This window comes from Galleria mellonella, unplaced genomic scaffold, assembly GCF_026898425.1.
Source record: "Galleria mellonella isolate WM207_F2 unplaced genomic scaffold, CSIRO_AGI_GalMel_v1 utg588, whole genome shotgun sequence".
Taxonomy (NCBI): Eukaryota; Metazoa; Arthropoda; class Insecta; order Lepidoptera; family Pyralidae; genus Galleria; species Galleria mellonella.
In genome coordinates, this window is record NW_026442124.1 from 1,529,064 (window position 1) to 1,555,998 (window position 26,935).

The following is a 26,935-nucleotide window of genomic DNA, read 5'->3' on the forward strand; positions in this document are numbered from 1 at the left end:
TACCGACACTATCGATATTTATATATTGGTACAAGTGAATGATGGTAGATGAGGGTGAAATCAGGTCAGCTGGCCCATCGTTCTCAATTTTATAGAAATTAAACGCTGGACATTAAGGAAGATCCCGTTGAGGTTAACCTGGTAGAGTATATTGCTAAGAATTAGGTCTTTTTCCTTCTTACTTTCCTTCAATCTAACCTTTAATCTGTTCCTCCCAAGTGGAGCGGTAATCCTGTTTGTGCTATGTGCTATTTTTTCGACCGACTTTAAAAAGAAAGAGGTTCTCAGTTCGATTGTACCTATTCTTTTATGTTTGTTACCTCATAACTCGGTCAGTTGTAAATCGATTTGGATAATAAAATTTATTAAAATCGGTTTAGTAATTTAGTTTTTATATTGAGATTATTAGTTTTGCCACAATTTGGTTTTTATGTGGTACACAATTTTATTTAATAGGTGTTAACGTCTTGATAGGATGTATTGGTAGCAATGGGGCTATTTGCCATTTATATATTAATATTTATAAATATTTGCTATTTATATATTCCCCCGCTCTGTGCTATTTTTTATAGGTGATAATGGAATGGTAATCCTGCCTGCGCTATGGGTTTACGCTGCGGGGCATCAGTGAGGAATGATAGATTAGGAATTAAAGCAGGTTAGTTAGCACATCATAGGAATTAAATATGATAGTTTCTAGGGGGGACCGCGAGTAGGTCGAATTGATAGAGTGTATTGGTAAGTGCTATTGGTATACGTTATTTTAATTGGTGTAAATAGTATGATTACCTTGGCTGCGCTTTCAGTATATACTGGTGGGGTACCAATAAGATATGATACGTGAGGATAAAAAGGCAGGTAAGTTAGCTTATCGTGATGAATTCAACGATAAATTAGTCACGATAGTTTCTAGGAGGAACTGCGTGGAGGTCGACCTGTTAGAGTATATTGATAGCAATGGGGACTAACCTCCCTGTTATTAACAATCCCTTCCCCCCATTGGTATATGTTTATTCAGGGGGGAAGGGTACATTGTCAGAAACTTGGCCAGGGCCTTTTTTATGGATGATAATGGAATGGTAAGCCCGCCTGCGCTAACAATATACGCTGGCCGATAGCGCAGACGGGGTCCCTTCCCCCTCCTGAATAAAAGGCGTCATCACCACCTTTTACTGATATAATGTCTCTGAGTAAGATATTGACGGCGTTTGTAGGCACATTTGATGATAATATGAACTAGTTGCTAAATTTTATTGACATATTTCTGACTTAAATGTTGACTGCGCCCGCGTCATCGGAGTCTCTCGTCTCGTCTAAGAAATGAACAGCGCGGATCCCTGATAACTTCTATGGACGTCGTTATCAGTGATCCGCGCTGTTCACTCTATGACGCCTCCTTTGGACCTCGGTGCTTCCGTTGGACCTCAGCGTTTTGTCACTCCCGACTGCACCCATCCCTTATCAGGGAGAACCACGTGGAGGTCGACCCGAGTGACAGATATCGTTAGCATTGTGACCTCTAGTTTACTAACAATCTTTCTTTTAGCTACAGTCAGTAGATAGGGCTAAGTATTAACTAAACTAAACTATACCGTGTGGTCTCGGCAAATAATAGGCTACTCCTTCTTTTCTGTGGGTGTCACAAGAGGAGATTAAGGAAACTTAATGGTAGAGGGATGAGCAGGAACGTCCCTCTTAGAACATCGCCCGGACTTGACTGCGGCTGCCAATCCGCCTGTTAAGCGTGGCAACTACTGGCAAAGCTCCCCCTTTAGAGGACGCCTATGCTTAGTATATGCAGAGGACAGTAGCCGGCTGATATGATGACAATGGTACTATTTTTAATAAAGTACAGTTAGAAAGCCATTTTAGTTGTTATGAATCAAAAGGTTATAAGGTATTATATATATATATATATTCATTATATATTTAAATTTTTTTACACTATTAACTTAAATAGATATTTTTTATGGGTGAAAATGGAATGGTAACCCCGCCTGCGCTAACGGGATACGCTAGCGGAGCACCAGTGAAGGGTGATTGATGAGAATGAAAACAGGCCAGGTAGCCCATCATGATGAATTCACCAGGAATTAACCATGATAGCTTCCAGAGGGAACCGCGAGGTGGTCGACCTGGTTGGGTATATTGCTAGCAATGGGATTCTCAGTCTCCATTACTAACAATCCCTTTCCCCCCTAAATAGATATTTGTACCTATGAATAATATTTTTGTACATATTTCGGTACATGTGGATACTTGAGGACAGTTTTTCAGTTTCACAAAGCAGATATGTACCATCATTGAATTCAGAATAGGCAGAGAGACAATTTTAATGTGTATCCAGTTATATGAAAATATCTAGAAAGTACCAATTCAATCCACTGCAGAAAAGAAAGGGGAGTGCATGCAGCTTTGCAGGGGTAGTGCCGAAGCTCAGTAATATAGCTGGGACAGGGGTGGCTACGGGGGCGGTGGCGGCGGGGGCAGTGGGACGGAGTGCGTTCGTTCGATACGCGCGCGCGCTGAGGGAATCGTTTACAACCAGTCGCATTCAGACGCCGCGGTAGATGGACTGTACGATATTTGTCGGCGCGCATCTGTCAAACGCTTCGATATCGATATAAAACGAATTCGTTATTAAAAAGTACGTATTTTATGAAGACGGTTTTTATGGACGTATAATTAAGTTTACGTCCTTAATCAAAAAAGCCACAGAAAGCTTTTGTATATTTAATATAGGTATTTTGTTTACATTCGAATCACATGTTTACCACTTAGTTTGGATGATAATAAGGTTAACGGCTAATTGATAAGTGTAATTAAATAAATTCATATGATTTTTTATGTGTGCATACAGTGAGCATTGGTGGTGGTAATTAGTTATTACCTAGTTCATGTTTTAAATATCGACTGCATAACTAGTCAGTCCAGTGTGATTAAACAGCACGAAGTATGTGAATTATTTATGTATAAATTGTGAACCGCTATCCTGACTATTTCAGGATAGCTTTTACTTAGTAAAATAAGTGTGTGAATATTTGATGGTGTGTCGTGAACGGGAGTGTATATAAAGTTCAAATTAGCTCAGCGTAAGGCGCGCGGCGGCGCACGGGGGTATTGATCGGCGGCGGCACGGCGGGCCGCGAGACGCCGGCGTCGCCGCCTGCCGCCTATAGATGGGCAAAGCACCGGGTTTAAACCCGGTGCTTTGGTAAAAACCCAATAAACACCCATAAACTCCCATAATCACCCAAAAAAATAGGTTTTTACGTATTTTTTTGAAAATATGTAAGTAATACCAATAAATTATTTTTATAAATTGTATTGATCAATTCTACAATATTAAATAAAACGTTAACTAATAATATTTCAGGAAATTTTAAAAATCTATATATAATAAAATGAAAGTAATTAATTTTCAGTGTTTTCATGTTGCAGTTGATCAACATGTTGGCCTTTTGCTTCCCGTAGATACTTTAAAATTTCTTCATAACACCTCGTTCGCACACATGGCCGTATATATTTAAATTCTTGAGCCACTAACAGTCCGAAATACTCATTTCTTTTATCCTCTTCTCCATAAATTAAGCATTTAGAACAGTTTGTTTCTTCTTTCAGTAAATTTTCTTTTACTTTATCCTCGTTTTTTTTCTTTGTTGCGACGACGCTGGGTAAATCATCTGGACACTGGGTCTCACTATCGCCAAATATATTTGGAGATCGGCTTCGGCTACGGCTTGGCAGACATTTTTTTCTTTCTACAATTTTAAATTAAATTTATTAGAATAAATGCTTCGAACACACGCGATCTAAGTACCTTTTGTGTTTATTATACCTTACCTACCTAGGTATAAAAAGAGTACTTACGTAGATTTTCTTTTATTAACTGTTTTATACGAAGATCTTGATCTCTCAAATTAGCATCCATTTTACTTCCAGTGATTATCAACTAAATTAATAATCCACAAAGTATTAAATAACGTTTTTATGAAATATTTAGCACAAAAACAATACCCTTTAAATATCGATCGTCAGTAACTGTGGCTGACTTACCTATATTCTAGCAAGCAGGACTGCCAGATGTGAAGGGGAAATCCCCAATAAATTGTTGCATGTGACTGATGATGTGAGCATGTTCGTTTCATAATAAAAATGTTGCCAGGTAACCAAAAAGTCGTATGTTTTTGTGCGAATTACGATCATAATCTTTACGATCGTACATTAAAAAATAGACAAATAATAGTATGAGTACGATTTAAATCGTATATCTGTCAACCCTGCTAGCAAGACAGCGACAAAATCACGTTGCATAACAATGTAGCCCAAGCTTATATCTTATGAAATATACGGAAGAGATACGGACTTAGAAAAAACAGAAATGTTGTTCTTTGTGGAAGTCATTGATGAAATTCTATGTATTTTAGCCCGCAAACTTTCTTCAAACAAAAACAGCGCCATCTAGTATCGAGTTCTGTAATTATCTCTTTGTTTATGGATTTGAAGTAAGACCGCCACGCATGCAATACATTATGACTGGGGATTCCCCTATTCGTCGACGCTGAATATGAGGCGACGACAATCACTGTCAAACGTGTTCACTATTACTCTGACTCTGGTAACGTGACTTCCTGGTAACGTGTTATAGGAAAAGCAGTAAAAAAGTGCATATTAAGGGAGCAGATTTGAAATAATATTTATACTTAACAAGAAATAATTAAAGGTAAGTGGATTTTTGAATGATACAATTATATCATGATCACTTAACAATTTTAACTTAAAATTAGATGTATTATTACAATCTTTTATTTAGCTTGCGTTATGTAAATAAAAGTATGTAGGTATGTTCGTATGTTGATGCAATTATCCTCAATCCTCAACCGACTGGGATAAAATTTTCCATACACGTTTATTTTGGATGATAGTGCATAGTTAGCTGAGAGTCGTCATTGGATAATAATGGTGGATAGCCTAAGATGTGTACTAGATATTTATTTTTAACATAATATGCGTAAGTACCTAATCGAATTAAAGAAGTTGCTGAGAAAAATACAGAACAATACGATAATAAACTAGCGTCTGCGTTTAATCCTCCGAGGAGATGTAATTTTACAAAGGTTTTTTGTATTTATTTTATTATTTTTTTAATAAATTTATTGTAAATAACAAGAAATAATCATTGTAAAAAAATAGGCACTCTATTGTTGAATTTTCGTCAGACCAACTAATCATCGTTCATTTTTTTAGGTTCAATGGGGAGACCTAAAGATTTACGCATATGGGAGCACTACCGTACTTTACCAAACAAGTCTGTTTCTTGCAAGCTTTGTAATAAGGTCTACAAATTCAGTAATGCTGCCAAAATGCTTCAACTTCTTATCACTTGTCCAAAATCTCCAGAAACATTAAAAGACTCTATGAAACTTATAAAAGATAGTTCGTCCAAAACCAAAATGTCTGGACTGTCAGAGATATGATTCTTTTATAAGCCCCTCGTCGTCTGCTAACACTACAATAAATGCTGAGTTTCAAGACACCGATGATCATATAAAAACAGAATTAGCGAGAGCTATATTTGTAACAGGGACGCCATTATCGATGGTGCAACATCCTTTATGGATACAATTTTTCGAAAAATTGCAACCAAAATTTAAAATACCTTCACGTAAAGCTTTAGCGACAAAATACTTAGATAAAATATATAGAGAAATGCGTTTTGAGTTAAATGAGGAACTAAATGCTTGTAGTTACTTACACCTTCAGTGCGATGGCTGGTCTAATTTAAGAAATGAAGGAATAATAAACTTTCTTATATCAAAACCTCAACCTGCATACGTTAAAAGTTTGAATACAGAAAGTAATCCTCACACTAGTGAATACCTTAGCCAAGAAGTTGAAAAAGTAATGAAAGTGTATGGAGCAAATAAGTTTCTTGTACTTATTGGCGATAACGCTAGAAATATACAAAAGGCATTCGAATTAACAAAACTCAAATATCCACATGTTGTTCCTCTCGGTTGCTGTGCACATATCCTTAACTTGTTGTGCCAAGATATTGTAAAGATACAAGAAGTAACTGTGTTTATTATGCAAGCCATAAATATAATAAAAATTAAAAGGAGTCAACGATTAAGTTCCTTGTTGATAAAATCAAGGCAGGGTGAAGATTCTACACAAACACTAAAATTGCCTTGTGCTACAAGATGGGGAAGTCATGTTACTTCGTTAAAAAGTTTGAAAGCAAATAAGATAGCTTTGCAAATATTAACAGTTAGAGAAGATGTGGTAATTTCAAGAGATATTAAAGATTTAATTCTAAGTGATGATTTCTGGACGAAGACAGGGGAATGTATAAGTATTTTGGAACCAGTCACTGAAAGCATATTTTACTTAGAGAGCGACCAGAATCGTTTGCATCGCACATACATTACATTTAGAGATGTTTTAAGATACGTTTTGCATTAAATGAGATTTCGACATTGAGCGAAGAAAGCAAACAGCAGATTCTAACATCAGTATCTTCAAGATGCAATATGGCAATGAGGCCAATACATTTTGCAGCATATATTCTAGACCCCAGGACTCTAGGAGTCGAACTTACTCAAGAGGAAGAACTTAAGGGTATGGAGTTTATCTACAATTTAAGCCAACACTTAAGTTTGTCAAATGTAATGGCAGATTTGGCGTGTTATAAAGCTAAAGAAAACTTTTGGGCCAGAGGATTTGTATGGAGCTCATTAGATAGCATTGAGCCCCTAATATGGTGGAAAGGTATTTGTGGTTCCACTGAGTTAAGCAAAGTAGCGATTCGTATTCTATCAGCTCCCTGTACTTCGGCAGCCACTGAGCGTTCCTTTAGTATCCAAGGCTACATACATAATAACAAAAGAAATCGACTTACAACTGAAAGAACTGAAAAAATTTCATTCATTTGTTATAACTGGAATCTTAAACATAAAGCTGAATGCGAGGACATTCAGTTTAATGAAGAAAATACCTTAGAAGCTTTCATTGAGCAAGTAAATGAACATAACAGTTTAGACGAAATAGAGCCTATCGAACCTATACAATTCATCGCTTGTAATAACTCTGAATCTGACAGTGATTGACTGTAGTTTTACATTTTACTTTCATCTCTTTCTTAATAAACTCAAAATCAAATTAAAAGTTTTTTATACTGTAGGCTGCATAATAATATTGTCTATGTCCAGTATAGTGGACGTCTTGCGGCTGAGATGACGATGATGAAGTACAAAATCATAAACACCCAAAAATTTGGGTGTTTATGGGGTTTAAACCCAATAAACCCAAAACACCCGGTTTTTACCCACCAGACTTTAAACCCACCCAGGTGGATTGCCCATCTCTACTGCCGCCTAAATAAAGCTCCCCATGTGTGCGGCTCGCGCTCGACGCCCTACGTCGATCCAACCCGCCGCCGCCACTGACGACGCCTTCGCTGCCGTGCCGTCATGCCGTCACGTCATACATGATTGCAATTTTACTGTTTACTATGAACTTCTACCGTTAATTAAATGATTTGATCCTTATAAACATAAAGATCCATTTTTACACACTTATTTTGCTACGCTATTATAGCCGAGAGCCGCAGGAAAAATACTGTGCAACTTTCAATTTAAATAGGGTGAGCGTGACACCACAAAAAAGATTGATTGAATAGGTATATGTAAGTATGTACAGGTATTTAAGTATTGCATATCACACAGAGTAGTACCTTTGTAACAGAGTATATCCCTCAGCGTTCAATTTGGAAATTTGTAGTACATACCTACCACGGCAGTAACCGTTGCATAGCAACATGTAATATGAACACTAAGAAGTGACTGTAGGCATCATCGAATAATTCAGTCTATGAAATGGTAGTTCATGTTATATAGTTACCGGCAATCTATAATTCAGATATTCTGTACAATACCTAGACAATGTCGGTATAAAATATTTAACTGGGATGTATGGGCAATGTAGATTTTAAAACAGAGGTTGTAAAGAGTACGTCCTGCTGGTTCACTGGTAATGAGTAAGTTACTTAAACAGATTTTAAGAATTACTGCATTAAAAAGTATATATTTATTTTTAGGTTAGGTTATGTTATTTGATATTTGAAGTACCTATTCACAGGATATATCAACTTCCATTTTTTATCGAAAGTTAAAGAAATATAATGCTTTAATAATCAAATAATAATAAATAGGGCCACTTATTATCGATAGCTTTTGTATTTTTTTTTCTTCTAAAATTTCAGACTGTTGATATCATTTCCCTCTATTTTTACACACATTACCGGCAGCGTATTCGGTATTGCATAGAATACCTTCGCAAAATACCTATATTCGTGAAACTGTCCATTTGTAGGCACCCACTGGGTGGAGATCTTGTCCGCCTATTAAGTCGAACCTATGCGGCTAATGTACTGTGTGATAGGCAGAGTATAAAATAAAAAATATTTCATACATTACGTAGGTATTGTGTAGAATACCGGATTATATAGATTGTCGGTAACATAATTACATTATATAGATATATAATTTACAACAAACAAGTCAAAATAAACATTTAACCCTTATATATGTATATAAATCGCTTAAATGCTGTTATCATCACTTTTCCAAAGATTTTCCTACAAAATTGTATCTATGTAGGAACTTCTAATAAAAATGTACGAAGTCAAATTTCTAGAGCCTAACTTAAGGGCAAAAATTGAAACATGAATAATATTGATTTTAGTCTATATTCGGTTTACCATTTTTCATTCAGTTTGAGCAATGGCTGAAATTTATACTCGATAATCAAAGTCCTCTGTGTCTACGGTAATGGTATATTATATATATCTATAAGTAACACAGTAGGTGGTATCTAGGTAGTATCGCAGTATACGTAATTGATAGTACTGAATAAATAAGATACTACTGTTATTTAAGTGATTATTTGTGTTTTTATGCAATTTGTTTCACATAAACAAGTCAAGACAATTATAATAAATACGTAACTGATGACGGGAATTTAATGTATTTACTACGTTGGGAATTTAACGTATTTGTTGTTTCCGATAATTGTTTCGACTTCGTCTGGAAGTTTTCTTTAGGGCCAGTACGATGCTTATGTCGCAGTATCTTTAAAAATAATATTATATTAAAAAAACCGTCATATAAATCGTGCTATATACTTTCCTTTATAGTTGTCATCCTAACTAAGTGTGTTGACTTGCTGACATTAGGAACCTACTTATCAAATAACTATTGAGAAGCAAATACCAATTCCCAAATATATTAATAAAGTAATCGTTTATTTTGTAGGTATGATAACTTATATTAAGTAAGGTTCAAGTAAGAGCAATGGCACGCACTGTGCTGGCGGGCGGAGCGCTGCTCTGCGCCCTGAGCCTGGTGCTGCAGACGCGCGCGCTCACCCTGCTACCACACGACGTTCGACCCGGTCATGCTGTTCGCCATTTTGTCGGAAATCATTCCCGCTATACACTGCTTGATCCACAATATGCCTCATATTTCGCATTATTAGACGATGGCCTACTTATGACTACTGCTGATCTCTCGCCACTTTTAAATCAACCACTGAATCTTGCTGTCTTAGAACAAACTCCGTATAGCAGCTCAGCTCACTCCATTCATCTCCTAGTAATGGATCGTCGGAAAATGCTACATTTTCCCTCAAGTAATGGCTTACAGGGAGAGATTCCAGAAAATGCCCCTGCCGGGACTGTTGTCGATATGCCAAATATTCGAGCTACAGCGTTTCTAGACGTAGGTCCAATAGCTTACAAAATTGTAAAAGGAAATGACGAATCAGTATTTTCTCTGCGAGACAAAGCCAAAGATGTGTCTATTCCTGCAGTAAGATCAGTTATTACAGAAGGAGATGTAGAAATAATCGCAACACGTCCTTTAGATGCGGAGAAAAAGAGTTCATATAATCTAGTTGTGCAAGCTACAGACCTTCACGGGGCGAACAAGGCAAATCTTCCTATAAGAATAGACGTGACAAATGAGAATGATCATGAGCCACTTTTTGAGCAAAGCATATACTATTTCGCCGTTAATGGAACTCCGGATGAAAATGGACCTAATGGAACTACGCGTTGGCAAAGGTTTTCAAGTATTGGAAAAGTTCATGCATTTGATGCAGACGGTGATCGTGTTTACTACTCGCTAACGAATCCTAGTAATCTTGTCGTTATAGTACCTCAAACTGGGGAACTGATATTAGCTGGTGAACCGGACAGTCATGAAGCAGAATTACGAGTTCTTGCTCATGATACTGGCTCTCCGCCGCGTGTAAGCCGACCCGCGCGCGTTTTTCTCGAGTTTGTGGTGCGTGATCGAAGAGGTCTTCCAACGCTTCACCGCGAGAAGCGTCGTGTTACTCGTGCAGTCCGACCCACAAAACGTATTGAGTTCACGGAAGCCGATGGTGAGGTGGAAGGACGTGCTGTTTTCACGTTGGAAAAGGAAACTGATCGTGAGACTTTCAAAATACGTGACGAGAATCCGTGGGTTACCGTTGAACCTAGTGGTGTAGTGAAAGTTAAAAAGAAGTGGGACTATGAGGAGTTGGGACCTGAGAAGACCATCGACTTTTGGGTGACAATTACTAACGCTGGAAATGGAGGTAAGTCCACAATTTTTTTTATATTTTTAGATTCTGAACGTAATTTTTACTTTAATGTTTTCGATTTAACATATTTTATATATTTATTTAAATAACTTAAATTTTAGAAATCAAAAGAAAATTAGGTACAAGAGGCGCACTTAATGCTAGTACCATTTTCTACCAGTCAACCTTTGGGATGAACAGTGAATTGGTTTTATTTAATTTTATTCGTTAGTTATTAATGTATGAATAGAAATTAGGTTGCTTAAAATGAGGTTCATGATTTATGTACTAAATGCTATATATTGTGAACTTAACTCCAAATAGATGGAGATAGACGACGACCTAACAGCATTACATGCAGTATTTGATAAATCTCTATGTAGGAATTCCAAATCGGAATATACGCGAAGTTCTAGTGATTTGGATCTTTTAGATTTTGGTGTTGGCTGGATCTTATTTTGTATTCATTATATCTTAATTTCTTAAATTGCCCTGTTTATATAATATAATCACTTTAATGTTTTTATCTACTTATTCATCATAAAAACGTGAATTTATTTTAGTTAATGACGTCTTTTCCAATCATAACTTACAAGAAAGTGACAAAACATAAACAGTTCAAAAATTTATTGGAGGTTATACGTTTTATCTAACATTATAGACATAAAATAGTAATTTAATGCAATAAAAACAAAATTAACGAATACGTGTCTCCAAAGATCAATATAAAAACTTTACAATATGATATAGCGACTGGAAGTGAAGCAAGTCGTCCCGAGTAACATTTATTATTTTTACGTTTTTTGCCCCTACGCTGTGTTTAGTTTTTGTTGAGGTGTATTAAGTCATAATCTTCTAACGTCTCAATCGAGGGTGGATTGGGATAATGACAGGGAGAGAATAGGGACGCGCTGCATGCACATTGTTTTTTAATTTTAGTGATGTGACGCGTCCAGCTGTGACTGTTATGGGCATAATTACTTTCATATTAATTTGACTTCTACTAGATATTGAAATACATATAATTCTACTAGATATTAAAAAAAATGAATGAATGAAAATTTATTTCAATATATAAATACATACCTATTTATTGAAGTATTGTATAGATTTAATTTAATGTAGATACTTATTAAATAGTAATATATATTATTGTACCTATTTACAACATACGTAATAGAAATTTACTTCGTCCCATGAATTATCCCCAAAAATAATTAATAATTTTAGGAATCAAAATCAAACGATTAATTTTACAAATATTTTAAACTCAATATATCTTAACCAATAAAAGGATCTAATATCTTATCTAATTTGATATGTCCTCTATTTTATATATAGTCAAAAGAAGTGAATTTCAACAGAAATTGTACGATATGTTGCGCTGACATCCGGAAGATCGAGTTTACATTATTGTTTTAAATCTTCAGGATGTAATATCGAACTATAAATTATATTATATATTAAATATAACCACATTCACTATTACATATAATAAATAAAAGGAAGTTTCTAGGTAGATTTTTATAATAATTGGGATATTGTATCATATTATAGTCGTAAATAGGGATTGTAAAAAAAATACAGAAGTGGAGAATATTGATTGGAAATCAAATTAATTAAATCTGTTTAGAATTGTTGAATATATCGCTTAAGGTATGTGTACATACAAAAAATATATTATAGCTGATTTAAGAACCTCCTCCAATTTAAAGACGCTTAAAAAATAATCAAACTATTTTCTATAATGTGTACAGGAACATTTTTAGGCTAAATAATTTTAGGATAATGATTGCTTCATTTAAATTACAAGATTTTGTGTGAGAAGCGTACAACTGCAACCCTTTCGTGGTTGAAACATTAGTCCTCGCCGCGGGTCACGATCAATCTATATGATTGCATACACAGAACAAAAAAAAAATGTTGTATTTTTTTCTATTTTGAGATCGCACTATCTTAGTAAAACTACTAGAGTTTTACTTCACTAGCTGTATTTTATGTATCTGTATTTTTAGTCATTCTATTATGATTCCAACTTCTATTCTTCCATTTATTACTTTTTAAATGGGCGCGGCTCATCAGTCCTCTCCTCCCCCGAATATGCTTGTGGTCTTTTGCGGAGACCTTTAATATCATAATATAATAACTTTACTAAATTCATAATCATTGTTATGTATCTGATACCTTAATATCCTATGGATACTTTATTTCATATGTTTTTTATGTCGTAATTACTGTATATTTTAAAATTGAAATAATTGAATTATGAATATGTTATATATTAATTTATTTGACATTGGCGTTTCACGTTTATAAAATCTTGTGTCACAGTGTTCGTTCACGCTAATCTCTGAAACCGCTCATCCGATTTTATTCAAATTTTGTAAACATATACGTATTGTTTGCCTCAATTCGAGTGAAAGAATAGTTTGTTCTGATAAGAAAAAAAAAATTACCCAGTAGGTGGTGGAAGGGGGCCAAACAACGTTTACCGGGTCAGTTATTAAGAGTATATGGTAAAATGCAATAAAAACATCAAATCTATAATTTACTTTATTCAAATACGAGTAAAATACTGTTGTGTTGTCCGGTCTACAGAGTATTTAAAATAATTTGTATGGACACACCTGACAACACATTTACTAACATTGTTTATGACTGATAGAAATAAGTGATCGTCTAATGGGCACTTTTAGAAGTCCGTAGTTCATACACCTGTCGGATCGAATCGCGCAATAGAGCATGACCGCGTAGCGACAAGTCCCATTGGCTGCTGTCACGAGGATCGAACCAACGTTCTCATCACGACCGCAACCAAATGATCCAGATATTAATTGTTATGCCTTCGTACATATATCACGACTTGCGTATTTTATCGGATTTGTTTATTTAGTTATTTGTAATAAGATGTTTTTAAATTTTTTTCGTGTATCTAAAAACGTAAGAAAAAAGCAAAAACAGCCTGAATTAATATAAAATCAATATTCATTCGATAATTTAACTATTTTTAGTTTAAAACGAATGAATTGCAATTGCATGTACGACTAAGGATATGAGACGAAGACGACATGAGAGTAAACTTTGTCGATTGCAAAAGAAAATAATTAAAATGTTTCCTTTTAAACTGTTGTAAATTCTCAAGTTTAAATTGAAACCTTTATAATTACAATACCTATTGAATTTCAAGTTTATCAGTATGATACCTTTTATTGTTCACGTTAGGATTCTATAAAGGCACTGAAGCCATATACTAACTGGTGTAGAATAGGGTCTCTAACCCACTATTGGCGAAATACAATCGAAGACATAGTCATGGAAAACTCCTTGAAGATCATCTAAAAAAAAAAGCAAACTGAGATAAAATCATCGTTATTAAAAAACCGACCCTCAGAAATACATATAAATGGAATACGAAATTAAGAAGATTTAGGCGTACCTATTTTAACATTATGTACGTGATTCATCTTAATTCTTTCGAGTTACAATAAGTTTATTGGTTACTGTTGACAATTTTGATGGTATATTCTTATGGTTAATACGGTAAAATCAGATAATATTTGATATACTATGAAGTTCTGATAGTAGACTGACTTATTATATGCAATAGGTCTACTATCAGAAATGCATTTAGTCTAATCGAGAGGCATTGATGCTGCCCGTTCAAACATAATTGTAGGAATGGTAGCGACAGGTTGACACCGTGCAGAATGCGTTGATAATCGGAGACCTGTCGCACGGTCGCACGGGCTCGTCTGCCGCTTGACGCTTGATCTGATCACACCGTGACAATTGCGCCCGCGCCCTTTTGATGCAGGTGTGGAATGTTATAGTAAGTTTATAATTTATTATAAACTTGGTCATAGAATTTTATATTGTATTTGTCTATACCACTCCCTCTTTTGAGTATTTTGGTAATGCTTGTTTCTGAAACGTGCGTTTAGTAGGTGAAAATACTTTTTATATATAAACTAATATTTATATAAATTAATAGCTTTTTTAAATATAGACTCCTAAATGACCGTGAACATTTTGGAAACTATCAAAATTGGGTCAACTAGTTTACGAGATATCAAAACTCAAGATATGCGTGACTCTGCGTCAATTCAGAACAAACTATAAATAGAGGCAATACTTAAATAGAAAAGGAATGTTTTTATTGTTCGAACAAATCAAATATATAAAAGAAATTATCAATATTGACAATCAATTGGACAACAACTCACTGTTATTTCTATTTTAAAAACCATATCATTTAACAATTGAAAGGTAAGCACAGCAAATCTTTGTAGTACATCAGAAGTTTATATCGTGGTCCAATTCTGTATTATCGTGCGTTATCAAAATAAAGGAACCAGTATTGTTTAATTACAATATTCTGGGTAGGGAGCGTCCGTGGTGGGTGGCCATGCCTGAGCCCGAGGCTCGCCGGTCGAACGTCCCGCACCTCTCGGGAATCTAATCATTATCATTACTTCGAGAATAGAGACATAGATAGATAATCGTGAACAAGCAAGTTCTCATAAGTTTTATTTTGGATTGTTATTTCTTAATATAAAATCAATTATTTAAAGTGACATACTTTTTCGCGTTTATGCGTTTCTTGTATTATAGAATCGTTGTTGCTGATTTTGTGTTTCTCAATATTTCCCTATTGTCGTTTAGTCGCTAAAATAATTTCAAGCCTTGCACAGGGATTCTCGAGAGCACCTCGTCAAAGCACCTTTGTCAACTTGAAGGCGTGCTCTATTGGCAAATTAATTCCGTGCGCTATAAGCAGCAAGTCTCTTTGAGCCAGGAACACAGCGACGTCACAAAAGCTTTATAGAGTGTTTTTGAGGGACTCATTTATTTGTTGTACTTTGTTGCATTGATAATATAAATTACAATAGTTTTCCTTATTCTGTTCATTAATACATTTTTCAAACATACATTTCAAATACGAATAAGCAAATATAATGTATAACATTTGAAACATCAGGATAGTTAGTTTTTCTTTCTTTACCAGAGTTACTCGTATGATATAGATTACAAGTTTTATTTGTCAATTTCTTTATACTTAATATTACGACAAAATTAATTTTTTTTTTTACAACAAAAATATCAATTTTACGCGTCAATAAATTCTAATATGACTTTCTATCGTACTATCAAACATTACTACTTGCTTTGGATAACTGTAATTAATAGCAAAAAGTGATGTCTTGCGTTACAAAGATAAAAACCTTTTCTACGGTTGTTCAAATGTTTTTTACTTCGGTTCGACTGTACTTCCGCGACGTGGTATATCGGTAATCGAGTCGTCGTGGCCTGCGGTCGGTCAATCACTTCTAAAGCACTATGATCTATGATATAACTTAATTTCGTTTTGACAGCTGCGTATTTGATTCGAAAAGTGATACGCCTTAGTCGGATAGGGCAGTTAGTTGCGAAGTCTTAGCGTCGTGTTTGAGTATACTTTTCCGTAATACCGAATGTTACATACATGCCTTTGAATGTTTGTTAAAATATTTGTATTTATAACAAACTTCCAATAAAAATTATTATTTATTGTTGTTGTTCTTGTTAATGTAGCACTCGACTTTCCCACGTTTCGCCACCGAATTTGTTAGAATCTCGCGTATCACAAGACGAACAGAGTGAACAGACTATCGTCCTTTGATTATCTATATTATATTATATTCCTTTTTAAAAGGCCGGCAGCACACCTGCAATGCCGTTGGTGTTGTGGGTTGATCTGGGGCGGCGGTAGTCACTTATCAGGTGAGTCGCATGTTCGTTTGCCCTCTGTGTTGTAAAAAAAATCCAACATTAATGGTGCACGGACCGTCGATTTTGATCATTTCTATAGAGTTTTATGGATATATCGGTAAACCAGTAAACCAAGATTTTCTTAAAGTAAATAACTGACAAGCTATCGTAAAATTGATTCTCATACAAGACTTAACTTGAAAATTCCATCAAAAAATTTGATATAACTGTTGATCTAATTTTACAAAACAACTAAGAATGAAATTGAGGTGTGGCAGTTACTGGCAACGTTGCCGGATTGGGTATTGGGGGTTTATTTAAAAAAAAAAATATTCATATAATTTTTAAAACATAGATAAAAATAAAATTGGTGTTTTGAGTAATTTTCATTGTCTTAGCATTTATAATTCGTATAGAATCATAAAATATACAATTTCTTATTGCAACTTGGAATGGCAAAAAGCTGATAGCTCCCCTGATGGAAAGTGATGAGCGTCACCTATAGACAGTAACATGGACATAATAGAGTATACTGTATCGCCTATGATACACTTCATGCGTTGCCATTCTTTAGGACTAAGGCGTTATGCCTGTTTACTCTGTAATTTTATTGCCAAATCCCACCCTTTAAATTGAAATATAGCTCTACAAACAGAACAGCTTAATAAATATTGACAGTAAGACCTTAGGGTGGAGAACGCTTAATTTTTTTAGTTATAAAAAGCTGTAAATGAAGGAAATTGTATAAATTTAGAAAAAAAGCATATGAATTTTTGTAAAAAATAAAAATCATATTTGTTAACGCTGCACTTACGTAAACCAATGTACTGTAGCTACTAACTATTATTGAACGAAGGTTATCAAATTGTTGGTTAACCACCTCGACACGAACTTTACTTCACAAGTTTATAAAGCTATTATTACTTATTACTTGAGCAATATAAAGCTATCTGTTATTCATAGATATAAATGGTTTATTTTATTAACTATTTTTTACTTCTCTTTGTACTAAGAATTAGCAATTTTTAAAATGTTAAAAATTTAAGATATAGCTCGTAGCTGTAAATAGCAGTATTATTTCCGTAAGTAAAGGTAAAAGTATCTTGTATATTAATTCAGAGATCTATTATATGCACCAAATTTCATTTAAATCTGTGAAGCCATTTAAGCGTAATTGTGTAATAAAAATATAATTACCAAAACATCTAAATAATTTTACAAACTTACATGCAGGATGTATAGCTTAGGTAAGTTACAGTGCTTGCAAGCAGTGCTTGTCCGAAATTATTTATTGAATATGAACAGCTAGTGTGAGGTTCATCTACTGACTTATCGTGTTAAAATTGGTACGTCCGGGTCTGATCCACGTTAGATGTGGATGGAGAAATACTTGTTTAAGACGGATTTGTCTTCAAAAAACTTGTTCAGGAGAGTCATTTGAAAGGTATGCATAACAATCTTAAGTTGGTGATATAGGTTATTTACTGAGTACAGAGTTCTGTATGACTTGTTTGAGTATATTATTTCTTACATAACATTTCTACTGTGGTGCAGTATCCATGTATTACGCATTGGTTGTTTCCGATCCGAAGTTGGTGAACCAATTTCTTACTTATTTCTGTTGCTAAGCTGCAATACATGAGATGTAGTATTTCTATGTGATGAGTTTAGTCAATGATATCACAATAAGAGGCAGCAAACTTGTACCCAGAAGAGAAACTATTGATATTGTTCTTTTTATAGTCGATAGTTTGGTTATCAGTTTCCATCAAGTACGCTGCCAGTTCTTGGCGTTTCTCTTATCTAGTATATCAAGAATCAAAATGTGATTAAATCACAAAGAACCCGTCTGTTAAATTTGATGCATTCTGTTAATTTTACCAAGTATATTGCTTATTAAATTTGTCAAGCCATTAAAGCTGCACATTACGCCAAAGAGGCGATGGTTATCATTTTCCATCAGGTGGGCCGTTAGTTTATTTGCTATTCCAAGTTGCAAAAAAAATCATGAAGTAAAACATATATCCAAAAATATTTTCTTTGGTATTTTGGGTAAAAAAATATTACATTCGTACATGGTTGATTTCAGTAACACAAATAAGTGACAATTCTGGTTGTGCGCCGCGTACTGGTTACAGGCCGTTAGTCGCGCATTGTTTGTTAAATTCTCTCATTCATTCAATCAATGGCAATGGGTGCGGGCGTCGGTCGCACAACAATCGGCGCACTGGCCAATTCCCCTCATTGTCCACTAGCTACAATTACGTATGCGCACTTCCTATGCATGACCCCACCAGATAAAACATCTGGTCTCATGCCGTTTTGCTCTGACGTTGCTTTATGAGGATGCGTCTCTAATTGTTAATCAAACAATATTCATTGATGGTAATGCAATAGCTTTCTCATTCTGTTTTTGAAAATTTATGGTTCCGTACTGGATAGGTATAGAAAAAAAGAACAATATAAATAGTTTTTAATTAAAAATTTAATACATTACGGTAATTCAGTTGACGTTAATAAATGTTTTGTAAATGGAACAAGGGAGGTTTTACCCTAAAAGTAAATAAATGCTTATTTACTGTGTTTAATTTATTGATTTTGGTTATTCAGAATTAACTCGCTATTGAAAGAATTATTATTAATATTGGTTATTCAAATAGAAATTAGTGCGCTAAAGACGACGACGACTTGGTTGTCTTCATTTGCAGATTCAATATTCATTACCTCTAAAGTCACTATGTATGGTACAAGATAAATAAAACGCGATGGGTATAATGACTTTGAGATTTGATAATTTGAATTAGTAATTTATTACGAATAAGCAATGAACTACTATTACAATACGGAGAGGAACGTTCTACAAGCCATGAATTTGGATTATTTTTTTTAGATTTGTTTGAATAACAGTAGCGTCAATGTAGGTAAGTGCATGTGAAAAAAAAAAAAACAGTTAATTTAAAAATTTAATTTCTGGATCGCTTTTGATTATTAATGTTTCACTTTGTTTCGAATACTGTATAATTTTTTATTTATGGATTTATTCATTCGTGTATATTGTGCTGCATGATAATCATTTCGTTCAAGTTCTCCACATTACTTGTGATAAGCTATTAGACAGTTGCGATAGGAACATATAACAAATTTATTTCGGAGATCGATCATCAATAACTCGTCATATCTGATACAATGATCTATGTTCGTGGGTCGTGAGTGATGTTAGATGTTACACCTCTCTCCTATAATTAGATCTAACTCATTGTAAACATCACTTGCGCTGGAGTGCCTCGATCTCTGACTGCCCATTTATAGGCTTTCACTCTGATTGTGATTTGATTGCGGTCATTTGCTCGTCTTCGTAAACGGTGAAGCGGCCGCATTGCGTTTACATGCTCAACAATGCTAAACTGATGTGAGATCACGATTTATTTGCTATGTAATAAATTGACTGACGGTATTTGGTGTTGTAAACTTGTAAAATGTTATAGATTAAAGCTTTTGATTGGTGTGTCGGTTAAACATGACAGGTTTTTAAGCGTCTAAAGTGAAGAAAGAAGGTTCTTGATTCATCTCTTATTTATATGTTAATATGTTATCTTCATCAATTCTGCACATATTCTGATGAACGTATCTTACATCGATAATAAATAAGACTATATTTGTCGTAGAATAAATCTGATTGTTTTAACGTTATTAATTGGGTACTTAATCTATATCTTTGGTCATTTTATCTATAAGATCGAAAGGTCTTTAATTTAATTTAATCCAATGCATTGTGAATACAGGGGATTGTAATTTTCTTAAGGGATCATTATTTTCGATACATTTCAGTCATGCGTCTAATCTTCTTAAGAGTTACTGTATTAAAGTAACATACCTATTTTATTCTCATTCATGCAAAATTGAACAGATAACCTACACTATACGAGTAACGGTTACCACCGATTAATATACCAATATATCATGGTAAACATGGCAGTGTGTCGGTTGTTCCTCTGTAATTATGCTACTACATACCTAATTGTGTTTAATTATGCGTTCTCAACATCGACTCTATGCATCTCGACGAACAAGTGTTGTTCTGTTACACCTGAATAGACACTTGTTTGACCTCGCATTCTAAGATGTAAGACATGCATTGCATTCTGCCCTATTGTTATTGTACGCATCGTGAACGCATTCGAAAAGATTTCAAATAATTTCATTATACGTATCTATATTATTTCAGAATACGCATTTTGTTTGATACTGTCTGCTATTGGTCTTTTACAATTTCACGTTTTTGTTCATGATTGAGATTATTTAATTTTTATAATAAAATATTTGTAAAGAGATAAGATTACATTCTGCATAGCCATTATGTAACGTTTATCAATTCATTTTTGTAATGATTCCATCAACTAATGATCGTCCTCTGTTGAATATAGTTTTTTACTATAGATTCCCTTAAATTTATTTATTCATCGAAATAAAGTACGCTTATGAGCGTTTATCCATTAAGCAACCTTCTACAAAATAAACCTTTTACTAAGCAAGGATATTGTTCAATTTATTTTCTTTTTTTTTTCATCTAATGGTTTTATGATAAAACTGTTAAATTTACGTAGATAAAGTTAGGCAAAGATATAGTATAAAAAACTATGAATAAAACGTGAATAATGCATGGTTGTGTTTTGGTCTAGAAAGTAAGCAGAATAAATAACATGAAAAACGTGCTGCATTTTAATTTACCGTATATGTAAAAATCATTCATCTTGTTGCGTACTATACGATCGTACATGTTCCCTTCCTTCCATTTTGCATTGTTCAGTTTTGCAATGGCACTAGAGAGTCCTTCACATCTACGATTGACATTCAGAGTCGGTACCAGACGGCTTAAAGTTCACCCCTTAGCACTCCGTACAACTTACAAGAGACGTCTCGAATGCCAACTTGGACTATAGGCGGGAATAATTGTATTAGCAAGTTATAATACTAGGTAGGTAGGTTTTAAGTACGTAAACTATTCTCCCTTCCTGCATAAACCAAAAGCCGGAATATTATTGTAGTGTTTGTAAAATCTATTATTTCTGTTTGATAGTTTTATTTATTATTATACGTTTTATAAAGTTCAAAATCAACCCTGAAAGGAGATAATTTTAAACTTTATAGTTTAGAACCACATATAAAACTGCCATCTCGCAAAATGCGTGTGAAAAGAAATTATTTTCCAATAAGTCAGTTATGATCCGGTTAAGATTAGTTGCTTAACATTTTAGTAAGTATTTGTCTGTATTAGAGGTAGGTGTTGGTTTAGTATCAAGTATAGTTAAGTAGAACACCTCAATAGTGAGGTGATGTTAAGGTTGCAGAGGTCGAGGGGTCACCGTTTGCTTTCAACAGTTAGGCACAGCATCGTTTCAACCTGTAATTATAGCCAGTATTGTACGTGTTCCTCTCATATCTCATCATTATGTTGCGTAAATGCAATATTTCAACGTTTGTTTGTAAATTACTATGTAGATATATGATATAATAATAAATTTATCCGTGAGACGTCGATTCAATAGGCTCGCCTGTAGTCTGCCACGTTGGATTTAAATTACAGATAAACTTGGCGTTAATAGTTGAATTTATTTATTGGTTAATAATTAAATAATTTTATACGTAGAAAATAATGAATTTGTAGATCATAACAATTCATTAATGTTTTGCTACTGGGCAAGGGTCTTTCTCATTAGAGGCGGTTTGGGTTTTGTTTTCGTAGTTATATAATATAGTCAACTAGTTATAGCAGTTGCTATTTACAGTATCGTGGGGATGTAATAGAGTACGGGGGTAAATTATATTGTTCCTCCGTTACAACATTTTAAATATAAAATTGCAATTATCCTAACCCATATGTAATCTCGCTGGCAATATAATATATTTCTTAATGATAATTTAAAAAGTGGTTCCGTAGTAAACTAAATCCACAGAAAATATTACATAATGGTTAAGTAATACATAACTAAAACGCTAAGTACATAAGTAAAAGAAGGAAGTTGATAAAAATCGACCACTAAAAATATTCTTTTCTATTTTTAAGCAATTACCATACGAAGATTTTAAAGTCTATTTATGTGTATATTATGCAATATTTTTGCGAATGTTGAGCCTATTTTGGTATTTCATTTTGGTGTCGCTAACATGATTTACTCCTGTGTTGCTATCCTGCTCGTCTTTGGAGAACAACATCTTAAATTGTACATTGGTAATATTAATAATTCTAAAGTTCAATTTATAGATTGTAATCTTATGAGTTATCTTGGGAGTTATATTATGAATGTTTTAGCCAGTTTAAATTGATAACTATTGTAGGAATTTGTGGTTTAAGCGATGTACGGTTCTGCACAACTACATTGAGGTAGTAACTGACAGCAACGTAGTGATTACTTATCGATATTTTTGCTATTTGCTCTTATTTAATTTAATAAACAATCCGATACATAATGATGTATAAAATATTTTAATATTGTCAAAAATTTAAATAATGTCTGTCTGTTTTATCATTACATTAAATTAACTTCACGATATTGAAACATTTTAAAGAGAAGAGCAGTTTTAAACGAGTCACAGGCATTTGTCTACTATTACTGTTGCGGTGATTTCAACATGCTTATATATCGCTAAGTATAATTTGAATCCATCGTGGCAAGGGGTGAACCTACTTTTGTTAGCGGCGTTTTCCATTACTGTGACCGAAATATATATCATCATGACTGGACCTACAGAGCAATATGTTAGTTGAAGGAGGTTCTGCTATACGTAACTTCAATGTATGTTTCATTCATTGCAACGAGAATCCGATATAAGAGGGAAACCGTGTTTTTATTAAGATATAATGCACCTTTGGGATGAAGGTGCAATTATTAACAGGCTTCTTGATGCCCCAGGGAAATATACTGAGGGTTATAATGTGGTTGTGGCCCTAACGTTTGTCACCCTTGGTAATCAAGCTTCGTACAAATTCAATAAATTATGTATTACTATTTGACCGCCAGAGTTAATTATATGAATGTTTGAGTACTTTAAACAAAGTATATTGGAATCTATTCGATCGGTATAAAGAGTTACCGAATGATTATTGCTATAATAATTTCGTATCCAAATATTAATAATGAGATACAATTAAAATATACTAGTAATAATTAGTGTAAGGGATTTGGAGGACTTGTCTTGTCAGCCAAGAGTGCATACTGTCATGTTGGATAATACGCTAACTAACATCTTATTTCACTTTTTACTAATATATTAAAATTTTAACTTCTATAATTGGAATTGTGTTTCTGTCTGTAAGTTTGTTCCATATTCATGCAGAAACTATTAATATTATTAGCACTGTCTTATTTGTTTCTCTCGTGAAGCGTAGTTGTTTTGATTTTAACGATTAAAAGGCAAATATAATCTCAAAAGGTATAATGCCACAGAACATCTATTACTTTAGTCCTCACGAGTTGCATCGGATATTGGCGTCATAGCAGCGGTAATTTATATTGGATGGTGAGATGTCAACAGCACAACAACGTTGCTTGGAAAAATTTCTGATTCATTTAAATGTAAAATATTGATATACTCATACATCTTACTTTTATGGTATTGTAATATACCTATTTTATCTATAAAGAATCGTGGATGCTCTAATATATTCCATGTTCCACATTCCATCCTCATGTTTTGTATTATCTATGGTCGTGTTCATGCTGTGATGGTCACCAATATATGTCAAATAGCAAGCATTCATTCTCAATGGTATAAAGAATTGTTTTCGTTACGTGCACGCATTTAGTTGATACTGTTATTAAGGATATTTTGATATTTCTGCGTGGAATTTAAATAATAGGTCAAAATCATAATATGTGGAATATTCGGCAACAAGAAACGATTACTATTTCCGCCGCGTGAATCATAGGTACAATAATTACTTATACCGCCGATGGCCAATTCATCACTTGGAATTTTATAGAGCGCGTTTCCCTTTAATAACATCGCGCTTGTTTCATTTTGCTCGGCAAGAGCTGCATGATTAATCGTTTGGGAAAACATGGCTGCCTAACCCTGTTATTTAGGTATTTTGGATTTGTGGCTGCTAAATTGTTGCAATTATATTTTCGTTAAGGTGGCCAACTAAGTACAGTCTGTTTCGTTTTGCAAGTGACTTTTAGTTAACGGTCGCTGATGGTGTTGTCGTGCATCGACTATTTGGCCGATTAGTCTTCGGTGATTATAGTTCGAATTGCGAAAGTGGGTATGAGGTTCGACACGGATTGCGGTTGTCATGGTATGATCAGTCATTAAGTGACTTCATACCCGTTATAGACAGATGTAAACAGTTCTAACGATAAGAACACATTAAAATATTTTGATTTATGGTTGTTGTAGCTAGCTGTTACTTTTTTATTTATGGTTAAACTCATAAAATGATTTGAGAATATATAGATTGGTCATCTAAACAATTAATTATATTACTGTTTAATATTCCGCCTAGCAGGGGTTGCGACACCCACTGACACTAGAAGTTTCTGGTTAATTAAAAAAATAAAACTGCATTTTAACAGTATTATTATGTTCAGTGGATTGAGTAAAAGTAATATAAAATGTGTTACCTACATACAATGCCTACTCGTGTTAGAGTTTTAAGTTTCGAGAGTAACCTGGTAAAAGGCTCTGAAGGTTGTGAATAGTCACTTAAAAGAGGTGAATCGTGTATAAATGTAGGAATAAGACTACGTTTACATGACAGAGATTGCACTACTAGTTATTTTTTCTATAGTAGTAGTAGGTTTTCTAATAGATGATAATGAAGTAGTCACCCCACCCGCACTATCGGTATATACTGGCATGTCACCACTGGTGATGAGATGATAGGACAATTGGCCCATCGCGATGAATTTAACAATAATTAATCACGATGGTTTTTAGGGGGAACCGCGTGGAGGTCGACCTAACCGGGGATTATTGTCCCCATTCCCAACAACCCTTCGCCCCCCAGGGTAGTAGTAGGTTAGATAGTGCATAATTATTATAGATTGTTATTAATGTATACACACTTACATAGTAGCATCTCTTGTGAATTAAAAGAAAACCGACTAACTAAAAAAGATCATAGTCAAGTATTCCACTTGTCTGTCCTGTCATTCCTTATAGATCTTTATTCACATGATTTGATTAGTATTATAGCTTTAAATTTGGAAGGGCTGGCTGCGAATTATACTAGTAGGATACGATAGATTAGAGTTTTTGTCCTATAACGTATCCCTGATTGCGAACGTGATCACTCTAGATGTTCCTATTTCTTTTCAATTTATGGTTCACACGCATAAGATTTCGTGTATCATTCAAAATATAGTGTTCGTAATAGGGTCCGTACTCAATGAATCTGTACACTAAGATTCTATACATACGAGTATATTTTCTTTTCAGACTTCGGTCTGGATCGATCAGATAACCTAAGTGTATCCGATGAATCCTTACATGATTACGACGTGCAGCCTATAGCGATAATAACGTCTCACATCCTGTTGCTAAACTGGGTTAATACAACTCCGATATCTCTTGAGATGTCGGAGCATCTCACCTTTGTAATCTGCATCTATGTTGAAGAATATGTGTATTTGGGTATTAGTGCAAAAGCATATGTTCAGTAATTTGATTCTTTGATTCAATATGTTGGTAGTTTTTTCTGTGGTCTATATTGTTAATTTCTATAAGTCCCGCATAGAATGGGCCACCCCTTCCTTTTCCGTGGGTGTCATAAGTGGCGACTAATGGAAGGTGAGAGATGGGCAGCAGCGTCTGTCTTAAAACATCTCTAAAGACTAACTGCGGTTGTCAATTCTTCTGCCAAACGTGACAACTACTGGCAAAACCCCCTAAGAGGGAGGCTTATTACTACAGCTGAACAGCTGTAGACAATTAAAGGATGATATAATGATGATGAGGTAGGTACTTAACCAAATATACTTGCAAATTCATATCATATTCTGATGTTTTACTAAACATTTTTTTTTTTAATATTTGAAATATATTAGATGACTAAAAGTATATACATTAATTACTAGCTATTGCTTGCGGTTTTATACGTTTGATGCTGTTTTATACGTTTGATATCTGTTGTTTTATGTTGAAATTTAAAAAAATCCTTTCTTAGCAGAGGTTTCAATATATGAAATGATCTTCTATTCCAAACTTTAGCATTCTAGGCTTTTAGTAGTTTCAGCTGTGTGTTGATAGTTAGTCAGGTCAATTTTATAAGTAATAGATATTTAACTCCTCCATGTAAAAAGTGAAAGTTTCTTTTAACATATGAAACAAGAGACATTTTTTTAGGATTATGGTATGAAATTATTATAAGTGTGAACACCACAACCGTACCCTTTAACCCGACACGTAGTAATCCCGTTTTATGACCGTGGTATCTCCAAGATAGCTTTGATAATTTCAACGCTTTCTATTAAAAGTAACTAGAAAGAAACAAGTTGAGTGTTGAGCGTCATTGTATTTCGTATCTATTTATTTATCAATCTCTGCATTACACACCATA

At 34.2% G+C, this 26,935-nt stretch overlaps 2 protein-coding genes across 2 annotated transcripts; one reads left to right on the forward strand and one right to left on the reverse strand.

The window, feature by feature from the left end:
• The first annotated feature begins 2,559 nt into the window (after window positions 1–2,559).
• On the forward strand, window positions 2,560–26,039 carry LOC128201746 (neural-cadherin-like). Its single transcript, XM_052899588.1, has 3 exons — window positions 2,560–2,647; window positions 9,315–10,644; window positions 25,816–26,039. Exons 2-3 carry the CDS (start codon window positions 9,354–9,356, stop codon window positions 26,037–26,039), a joined length of 1,515 nt encoding a protein of 504 aa, XP_052755548.1. The 5' UTR covers window positions 2,560–2,647; window positions 9,315–9,353.
• LOC128201747 (uncharacterized) lies at window positions 3,310–4,617 on the reverse strand. Its single transcript, XM_052899593.1, has 2 exons — window positions 3,871–4,617; window positions 3,310–3,761 (listed from the first exon to the last, which is right to left on the reverse strand). The coding sequence occupies exons 1-2, from the start codon at window positions 3,929–3,931 to the stop codon at window positions 3,415–3,417; spliced, it is 408 nt and encodes a 135-aa protein (XP_052755553.1). The 5' UTR covers window positions 3,932–4,617; the 3' UTR covers window positions 3,310–3,414.
• Window positions 26,040–26,935: the final 896 nt, after the last annotated feature.

What these genes read in the sequence shown, in the direction of transcription:
- LOC128201747 (XM_052899593.1), bottom strand. Translation starts at nt 3,931, where the DNA reads ATGGATGCTAATTTGAGAGATCAAGATCTTCGTATAAAACAGTTAATA. An exon ending in GTTAATAAAAGAAAATCTAC is followed by an intron (nt 3,762 to 3,870) that starts GTAAGTACTCTT and finishes TTAAAATTGTAG; the next exon opens with AAAGAAAAAAATGTCTGCCA.
- LOC128201746 (XM_052899588.1), top strand. Translation starts at nt 9,354, where the DNA reads ATGGCACGCACTGTGCTGGCGGGCGGAGCGCTGCTCTGCGCCCTGAGC. An exon ending in TACTAACGCTGGAAATGGAG is followed by an intron (nt 10,645 to 25,815) that starts GTAAGTCCACAA and finishes TTTTCTTTTCAG; the next exon opens with ACTTCGGTCTGGATCGATCA.